The sequence below is a fragment of the Elephantulus edwardii genome, unplaced genomic scaffold (genome assembly GCF_000299155.1).
Source record: "Elephantulus edwardii isolate Elephantulus edwardi_28Jun2011 unplaced genomic scaffold, EleEdw1.0 scaffold00270, whole genome shotgun sequence".
In the NCBI taxonomy this organism is placed as follows: domain Eukaryota; kingdom Metazoa; phylum Chordata; class Mammalia; order Macroscelidea; family Macroscelididae; genus Elephantulus; species Elephantulus edwardii.
In genome coordinates this window covers 2,771,987-2,782,135 of record NW_006400020.1, presented here as the reverse complement: position 1 = coordinate 2,782,135, position 10,149 = coordinate 2,771,987, and the positions used below count along the sequence as shown (strand labels likewise).

The 10,149-nt window shown below is 42.3% G+C and overlaps 1 protein-coding gene across 1 annotated transcript in view; it reads left to right on the top strand.

The window, feature by feature from the left end:
- Nucleotides 1-4,917: 4,917 nt before the first annotated feature.
- Nucleotides 4,918-10,149, top strand: part of VPS13B (vacuolar protein sorting 13 homolog B (yeast)) — a 387,771-nt gene continuing 382,539 nt past the window's right edge. The window contains exon 1 of the mRNA XM_006900014.1: nt 4,918-5,068. Coding sequence (XP_006900076.1) covers nt 4,922-5,068 — 147 coding nt within the window. The 5' untranslated portion in view covers nt 4,918-4,921. The remainder of the gene's footprint in view (nt 5,069-10,149) is intronic.

The following is a 10,149-nucleotide window of genomic DNA, read 5'->3' as shown; positions in this document are numbered from 1 at the left end:
TGCCTGGCAGTACAAATCTTTACCACTAGACAATAGAGCTCCCTTGTAAAACATATGTTGTTTTTGTGTACCGTCAAGTTGGAACCGACTCGCACTGGAGGAGATTGTCCATCCTTCTCCTATGGAGCAGCTGGTGGATTTACACTGTTGTTAATGTTTGTGAAGTGGGTACCTCCTTGCTAATAGTGACTAGTTCTCATGAGGAGATTTAAAAAACCACTCAGGAACTTAGAAGAATCAATGTTTCCCACCAGTTCATTCAGCTTTAAGCCTCTGCTGAGAATTTGCTTTTGAACTCAGATATATTTAATCAGAATCTACATTTTAACAAGAATCACCAGGTGATTCTCATGTATAAATAAATGTTGATCATTACAGTGTAAATTCTGATTCAGAATATCTTGAGTGGAAAGGTCCGTTTTCAGCCAATGAATTTCCAGCTGAATGAACCTGCTGGAATTCTTAGGGAAGGAGGACCTAGAGATTAATGTGAAGGCACTGATTCCTGAACATCATTGGAAGTTCAACCCAGCAACTCCTGGTCTCACATTCTTGTAGGAGTCAAAGTCACAGGAATCACAATTGTGCAAAGAGCTATTCTTTAGTCAGCATCCGCAACACACTTCTCCACAATAGAGAAAGAACTCAGTTTTAGACAGAGGAGGTTTTACATTTAGAGTTTTGTTGGCTGTGGCTGGTTGACTAAGAAATGAAACATCTCGGCGGCAGACCAAGAAGAGGTTCATGGATTCCATTCCAAAGCTGAATGAAAAGATACAGGGAATTGTCACCCTGTGCCCATGGGACCAACAATGACAGGATCAACTCCTAAACCTGGGTTTAGTCACCTGGACTAGGGTTGACAGACTACGTTAGTATTGTCTAAAATTACTTTCAAGTGATCGCATATAATGGAATAAGCCAGTGTTTTAATGGAACTATTGTGGCTCCACTCGTTAATAAGGAGATCCAATGCTTTCTAAAGCCAAGTGGTGGTAGTGTGCATGGTGAAGTAAGAACTAACTCATAGCTGACTGTCCAGTGGGTTTTAAGAGGCAGTAAATTGCCCTGGAGGAGACTGTCCATCTTTTTCCGAGGGAGAAGCTGGTGGATCAAACTGTACATGCCTTTTTGGTGACAGCGCTGCTCCCACCACCTAGCATGTGAGTCAGGCACGTGAGCCGCATTTCCAATACACAGCTCCCACTCATTATAGGGAAGCTTAGCACCCAAGAAAGGAAGGAAGGAAGGAAGGAAGGAAGGAAGGAAGGAAGGAAGGAAGGAAGGAAGGAAGGAATTTACTTATTTATTTATTCATTCATTCATTCATTTCGAACTAGTGGAACAAGCAGTCACTATGTTATGCGGGCTCCTAAGCACCCGAATGCACCCCCGCTTGCATGATCACAGTTATAATTCTCATGCGTGGTTCTGCACAACCAGAATTCTAGGTGGAGGTGAAGACTTTTTGTCCATGAACAAGGAAGCTGCCAGCTACTCTTTAGTGCACCGGTGTCAAAAGTAGTGGTATGTGTGTTCTTCAGAAGTTAAGAAAACAGAGAAGTTGGTTAGAATTTAGGATGCACATCCTTTCTGAGCTAGGCATTTGAGTTTGTTGATTGCAAGCATCCATAAATTGCATGGGAGGAGATCAACCATTTTTGTCCCTCAGAGACGCTGGTGCATTTGAACTGCTGGTGGCCTTTGTGTTAGCAGTGAAACTCTCTATGGACTATAATACCAGTTACTGGAAGGAAAAGTGATATTCATTAAAACCCAAATAATACCCTTTGGAGAAGGCATTGATTCGGACCCAAAAGGGCAGAGCAGACCTGACCTAAAGAGTTGACAAGGCTGTGCTTATTTATGGAAGTTGACTGCCTGCCCTAGCTTCCTTTTCCTCGCCTCTGCTGGGTTCCAGTCGGCTGGTAAAACTAACCCTGACCCTTAAATTTTTTTCATCTATCAGCCATTTTAAATTTGTCTCTAGGCTTCGAATTTCATTCTGTCTTTGGATATTCCTGGGGCCTCTGGGAAGTTAACACACCAGCATCTCAGTGCTTCTAATCCTTCTTTGCCAGGCACCTGCAAACTAGGGAATACATTTACTACTGCTTTGCTAAAGCAACAGACTTCATGGATTGGTCTATACATTAGGTCGCCAGCATTCCCCAAAATTGTACTGCCTGTTGTTGCTATGTGCTGTCGAGTTGCTTGCAACTCATATCGACTCTATGTACAATAGCCCTGAAACCTGCTCTATCCTGTGCCAACTTTGTCTCTGACACACCTACCCTCATTACCCTAGTCACTGAATCAATCCATCTCATTGATGGTCTTCCTCTCTTTCTCTGTCCCTCCGTTCTTCCAAACATGATGTCCCTCTCCAAGGACTGGTCCTTCCTTGCAACATACCCAAATTATGTCAGATGAAACCTCAGACTCCGTGCCTCCAAGGAGCAGTCTGGTTTCAACCTTCCTAGGACAAACCTGTTTGCTTTCCTGGCAGTCCATGGTATATTCAACACTTCTCCAGCACCACAGCTCAAAGGCATCAATTCTCTTTCTGTTATCCCTAGTCACTGTCCAGCTCTCTAAATGCATAGCAAGCAATTGCGAAGACTATGGTCCAGTTCAGGCGTACCTCAGTCTCTAGACTGACATCATTGCTCTTCAGTACTCTAGAGAAGTCCTTGACAGGTGACTTTCCCAATTCAATTTGTTTCTTGATTTCCTGGCTGCTGGCACCTTTTCCTTGGCATAAGGTGTATCAGGATTGTATCCTTTCTCTGTACCTAATCCAATCTCTATGCTGACAAATTACTCAAGAAGCAGGACTCTGTGAAGGGGAATGTGGCATCAGGATTGTGGAAATAATCAGTAACTTGTGTTATGTAGATGGCTGGCTGAAAATGAGTAGAACTTAAAGTGCTTGCTGCAGAAGATCAGACACTGCAGCCTTTAATATGAATTGCATCTTAATGTCAAGAAAACAAGATTCTCACTACTGGACCAATCTTTTCTCCATCTATCATATCTATAGTCATAATAGATGGAGAAAAGATTGACACTATCAATGACTTCCTATTACTTGGATCTACAACCATGAGATCAGGAGATATATTACACTGTTCTCTCTGCAGTCAAGGACCTGCCCATATTATTGCAGAACTGTGATGTTAGTTTGAGGACTAATGTGTGCCTGATTCAGGCCATGGTCTTTTCAGTCACTTGCTATGCATATGAGAGCTGGACAATGAGTAAAGGATGACACAAGAATTGTTATTGTTGCCTTTGGACTGTCAAAAGAACAAACATATCTTGAAGAAGGTGCAGCCAGAGTGTTGCTAGAAGGCAAGGATGGTGAAGCTTTATCTTGCATATTTTGGACATGTTGCTGGGAGAGGCTATTCCTTGGAGAAGAACATGCTTGAGAAGGTGGAAGGACAACAGAGAGGAAGATCCTTATTTAAGTAGACTAACACAGGGACTGCAGCAATAAATGCAAGTGTGTCAGCGATTGTGAAGATGGCACAGGATAGGACTGAGTTCAGATCTTTTGTTCATAAGGTCGGTATGAGTTCTATCTGACTCAAAGGTACCTAATAAGAAGACATTCCTTGGAAAGTTATGCTTGGAAAGGTGGAATGTCAGAGAAAGAGAGGAAGATCCTCAAAAACATGAATCAATACAATGACTACAGCAAGGGCCTCAAGTGTATCTGGGATGATAATAATGGCACACGCAGGACAGGGTTCTAGATTGTTGTTTCATGGGGTCACAATGAGTCGTACTCGGTTTCACGACACACATCGACAACAACAACAATAATATCATCCACACAGGTATTCTCCCCATTTGCAACCTCCCTACAGTAAAAAACCCTCTAATCTAAAATATCAGAGGCTGCAAAACTTCCCTTCCTACCACGCCCCTCTTACCTGAGGCCTCCAAGCCACTGTCTTTTTCATTGATTTCCTCCCAGGCTTTCCATTTTCCCGAGAAACCTCTAAATTTTGAGGGCTTTAAATGATAAGAACCGCTTTTTATCTCCTCAGGGAACTTGCAAGCCTCTGGGCTTTCCCACCTGGGCTCAACCTCCCTCTAGGACACTGCCCCAGTCTCACCAGTTACACCCACTCCCTCCCCGAGCGCCACTTCCGGATCCCCGGTGTCTCCGCTTTACTAGTCCGCCCCGCATGCCCTCCCCAGGACACTTCCTAGAGCTGTGCCCAGTCCACTGGCGGGATCGGGGTGGGGACGAAGACTCGAGAAGCTCAAGAGTGCTTTGGACGCGTGCATGGAAAGGCTTCTTTGATCTAAAAACCTGGACTGGCCGCGGAGCCGGGTGGAGGTGGAGGGACACTTTGCTTTGCGCACCGGCTCGGGCACACCCGGAAGTGCCGCTGTGGCGGAGCTGCGAGGCGGTCGCCAGCCGGCGCCAGGTACTGGGAGGCGGAGGGGAAGCCACCATCCTCATCTTGGCGTGAGTGTCAGCTGAGGGTTGAGGGTGGCGGGAGGCCAGGGCCAGGCCTGGTTGTAGCTCTAGTCCTGTGGCGGCCAGTCCAGCTGGGTTCTGGCAGGCGAGGGCCCCGCGGGCTTTTTAGACTAGCGAAGGGGTACAGCGGTCAGAGAGGAGCTCTCCTCATCTTACTCTCTCACTCCGGGGGACCCCTCTCTTCCTCTCGTGACCAGGGAAATAAAAATATTGCAGACGTCCAGGTTAGAGCAGAAAGTACACTCGAATTTTCTCTCTTCCTGGCAGGAAGCTGGCTGTTGATTGGGTCGGGACCGCAGTTTTTTGACTCAGCCCCTCCTGAAAAAGACTTTCCCGCTCCGTGCTTACCGACCCAGTGACATTTGACGTTTCTGTCTTTACACCTTTCAGCGTCTGAGTTGACGTTTCTCTGCACCTCCAAAGATGTTGGAGTCATATGTAACTCCAATTTTAATGAGCTATGTGAACCGCTACATCAAGAACTTAAAGCCGTCGGATCTCCAACTTTCGCTATGGGGTGGAGACGTGGTTCTCAGCAAGCTTGAATTAAAACTGGATGTGCTCGAACAGGTAAAGTGTGTGTCCATCGTTGGAGACGCTTTCATTTTGTTTAGAAGTAATCAGTTGTTTCTTTTATATGCTTGGAAAAAAAATGAAAATTTTAAAACTTGTGATTTGAGTGAAAGTTTACAGAGCTACTTGATTTTTTCGTTCAATCATTCATACACATTTTGTTTTATAACATTAATTATATCCCCTGCCTTTTAACCACATTTCATATTCTTCCTTGTGAGTCTGGTTTCCTCTTGCCCATCTTCTCATGCTTTGTGAGCTGTATGGATCCCTGAGCAAAGGCACCTCTTTTGAACTTATATGGCCCATTTGTCTAAGAAGTGAGTGGCTGCCTGGCGTTGTTTACCTTCTCAGGCCTTTCTTTTGTTTGACTGAAAATTGAGGCACAGGAGTGAGTTAAAAATTAAGTTTTTTTTGTTTTTTGTTTGTTTTTTTTTATACTCAAAATGGCTTCTCTGTGTCCCTTAGTATGGGCAGGCTCTCCTTCCAAAAGAAGTAGCTGTTAATCTGACTTCTTTGAACACAGATAAGAAACTCCATGGTGCAGTCTTAAAGGGCTCAAGTTCTAATTGAAAGATGAGCAGTTTGATCTTTTTAGAGATTTTTTAATGAGAAGAGCTCTGTGTCTGTAAAGGTTATTATAGCCCAGGAGATCCTATCCTAAAGGCCTGCTCTGAGTTGTAATCAACATAGGTAAATTTCACCTGTAATTGACATCATGCTCATTGTTTACACCCACTGTTACTTCTTTGATCAACCAACTAAGTTGCATAAAAACAGTATGTTGTTCTTTCTATTGCTCTGTAATATTCCATTGGAGCACTGGTGGCCTCCTGGCAAGAAGCTGTGCTGCAGTCCTGAAGGCACAGGGTCCGACGATGGGCAGTTCTCTTCTGTGTAACTGCCTCTGAAAACCTGCTGGAATATCAGCTATGGGTGGGTTCTAACTGGAAAGTAGAAGACAAACAAACAACAATGCCTCCAGGGCACCTAGTCATACTTAATACTGTTGTTATGTGCTGTCCAGTTAAAACCAATCCATATCTGACCCTCCAGTAGTTTTTGAGAGTCTAGATTTGCAGAGGTCGAGATTGCTTATATTTCCCATGGAACAGCTGTTTACCTTTGAGTTGGCAGTGCAGTCCTTACATACTAGGTCACTAGAGTTCCCTTCTCACTTTAATGCTGTTGTGTACCATAGAGTAGGAACTGACCCATCACTGACCCTCTGGGGGGTTTTCAGATGCAGTTAATCTCAGAGGAGGAGATGGCTCATCCTCCTTCTGTGGAGCTGCTGGTGGATTCAAACCGCGTACCTACAGGATTGTAATGCAATTTCTTGCCGCCAGGCCCACAAAATAGTTTTTAAAAAAGATTGTTACTATTTACGGTTCTAATTGGTAGTTTCAAGAGTGCTTCACAAAAGCTTCACATTTTTGTACTTCGTGTACTTCACACTTGGTTTTATGCTGTTTTAATTTTAGCCATTCTGGTGTGTGATGTTACCCGGTGATTTTAACTTGCACTTAGTTTTTTAGTATGGCTGTTGAGCACTATTTTTTCATATGCTCACTGACCATTTGGATATCTTCTTTGAAGTATCGTTCACACATTCTCAATTTTCTTTTAGAGCTGTGCATGTCAAAACATTTTTTTAAAAAATTTTATAACAACAACACTTTTAGTGAACATTTACAGGTATTTTGGATTTCTATTCATTCATTGTTGCATTTATCTCGCTGCCTACCCCTCCCCCCAGTTTGCTTTTCTCTGAAAAGTAAAAGAAAAATTCCTTCATTGGTATACAATCTCCCTCCCCACCCACCCCCTGCTCCGAGTACACTCCACTATGCAACCTTCATTCTGGACTCTTGTCATAACCATAATACCCAATCATGTATCGCTTTTAAACTGTTCTCTCTCACATCTGCTTCAATGCAGTATACATGATTTATCCAATTTTTCTCAGTCTCACCCCAACCCTCATGTCAGTCCCATTCTACAACACTGGCACTAGGCAGTATTTGTCCTTTTGTGACGGAAATATTTCACTCAGCATAATGTCCTCCACGGTCACCCATTTTGAAAAAATATTGCATGAGTTCCTTGTTTTTCAATGCAGCATAATATTCCATTGTGTGATTATACTACAGCTTCTCCATTCGTTTGTTGATGGGCACTTGGTTGTTTCCAACACTTTGCTATTGTGAACAAAGCTGCAATAAACATGGGTGTGCATATATCTGCCTGGGTGGCAGTTATGATCTCTTTCGGGTATATTCCCAGTAGAGGAATTGCTGGGTCAAATGGTATTTCTATTTGCAACTTTTTGAGAAAGCACCATACAGCCTTACATAGTGGTTGTACCATTTTACACTTCCACCAACAGTGAATAAGGGTTCCAGTTTCTCCACAACCTTGCCAGCATTTGATGTTTGCTGTTCTGCTAAATTTTACTATTCTTATTAGGGTGAGATGATATCTCATAGTTGTTTTGATTTGCATTTCTCTAAGAGCTAGGGATTTTGAGCATTTCTTCATGTATTTGTTAGCCATCTGAATATTGTCTTTGGTGAAGTGTCTGTTCATATCCTGTCCCCATTTTTTCAATTGGATTATTTACATTTATCTTGTTCTGGTGCTCGAGCATTTTATAAATTCTAGATATAAGTCACTTATCTGATATGTCATTACCAAATATTTTTTCCCAATCTGTGTGGCCTTCCTTTTTACTCTGTTCGGGAAGTTTTTAGATGTGCATAGGGATTTGAGTCTTAAAAGGTCCCATTCATCTATTTTTATCCTCTCCTGGTTGTAGATTTTTCAGGATGCTTAGAAGACTGTTTTATGTTGTGGATTAGGACTTCTAGATTTCTTCCAAGCTTTTCTTTAATGAAGTGTATAGTTATTGGTTTTAGTCCTAGGTCCATGATCCATTTTGAGTTGATTTTTCTGAATGGAGTGAGGTGTGGATCTTGCTTGAGTTTTCTACAGGTAGTTTTCCAGTTTTGCCAGCACCATTTGTTAAAAAGGTTGTCATTTCCCCACTTGACTGATTTCATCTCTTTGTCAAAATTCAATTAATCATAAGTAGATGGGCTGATTTCTGGATTCTCTATTCTTTTCCACTGATCTGTGTGTCTATCATTATACCAGTACTACACTGTCTTGAACACTATGGCACTGTAGTAGGATTTGCAATCAGGGAGTGGGATGCCTCCTACCTTATTTCTCTTTTTAAGGAGTGCTTTGCTTATTCGGGGCTTCTTTCCATTCCAAATGAAATTGGAAATTGCCTTTTCCATCTCATTGAAGAATGGAATTGATATTTTTATTGGGATTGCATTGAATGTGTAAATTGCCTGGTAGTATTGTCATTTTCACAATATTGAGTCTTTCTATCCATGAGCAAGGGGTATTCTTCCACTTCTCCAGGTCTCTTTTTGTTTCTTGTAATAATGTTTTGTAATTTTCTTTGAATAGAACCTTTGTGCTTCTGGTTAGATTTACTCCCAGGTATTTTATCTCTCCAAAGTACTGAAGAGCAATGGTGTCTCTCTGGAGACTAAGGTGCGTTTGATACAGGCCATGGTCTTCGCAATCACTTGTTATGCATCAGAGAGTTGGACAATGACCAAGGAGGATTGAAGGAGAATTGATGCCTTTGAGCTGTGGTGCTGGAGAAGAGTATTGAGAATACCATGGACTGCTAGGAAAAGAAACAGATTCGTCCTGGAAAGGGTTAAACTGGGTGGCTCCTTGGAGGCAAGGATTCTGAGGCTCCGTCTAACATACTTTGGACATGTTGTGGGGGGAGACCGGTCCTTGGAGAGGGACATCATGCTTGGGAGGGTGGAGGGATGGTGCAGGAGGGGAAGGCCCTCTCTGAGGTGGATTGATTCAGTGACTGGGATAATCGGGATGGGAGTGTCAGAGACAGTGCGATTGGCCTAGGACAGAGCAGAGTTTAGGGCTGTTGTACATAGGGTCGCTGTGAGTCACAAGCGACTCGACGGCACATAACAACAACAACAACATTTTATCTTGTGATTGGCAGTTGTGAAGGGTATTGTTTTTCTAAGCTCTAGTTCTGTTTCTCTTTGTAACTGTAGAGAAATCCAATTGATTTTTGTATGTTGATCTTGTATCCTGCACTTTGCTGAATTCGTCAACTATGTCCAATAGTTTCTTTGCTGAGTTGTTAGGGTTTTCTAAGTATACTGTCATATCGTCTGCATACAGAGATAATTTTACCTCCTTTTTGCCAATTTGGATACCTCTTCTTTCCTTATTTTGTCTTATTGCTAGTGCTAAGATTTCTAATACAATATTGAGTAGGAGAGGTGTTAGTGGGCATCCTTGCCTAGTTCCTGTTCTCAAAGGGAATGCCTTTAATCTCCCTCCATTGAGAACAATACTGGCTCTTGGATTTGAGTGTATACTTTTTACTATATTGAGGAAATTCCCCTCTAATCCTATTTTGTTGTGTGGTCAAAACATTTTTTTAAAATTACCATCAGTCTTTTCTGTGCTTCCCCCCACCCCCTTATTGTGTATGGTCAAATTGGATCCAACTGGCACCAGGAGGAGATTGCCCCTCCTTCTCCAGTGGAGCATCTCATGAATTTGAACTGCCCACCTTCAGGGTTGCAGTTCAGCTCTTGCCACTAGGACACCAGAGCTCCCTTTTTATGTGCTTTTTAAAGAGTGAAAAAGGATTAAAGCGAGACCATACCTATGAGAAACAATGTGCCCATTAAGTTTTCTGTTCTCTTCGTATTGATACGTAGGGTTTCTTCATATATTTGGAAAGAAGTATAATCTTTTGCCATATGTATGGTTTGTATTATCTTTTTCCATTCTTTAGTTTCTTTTCTTTTTTTAAATCATGATTTGAATGAATGTTAACAGAGCAAATTGGTTTTCCATTCCATTTATATATGAAGCAGGAGTAGCATCCACTTCCTAAACAACATGCCTCCAGAAACTCTATGAACTTTGATAAATGTCGATAGTTATATAAAGGCTTTTTTTTTTTGTTCATAGAGTTGCTATGAGTTTTGCTTGACTCGAAGGCT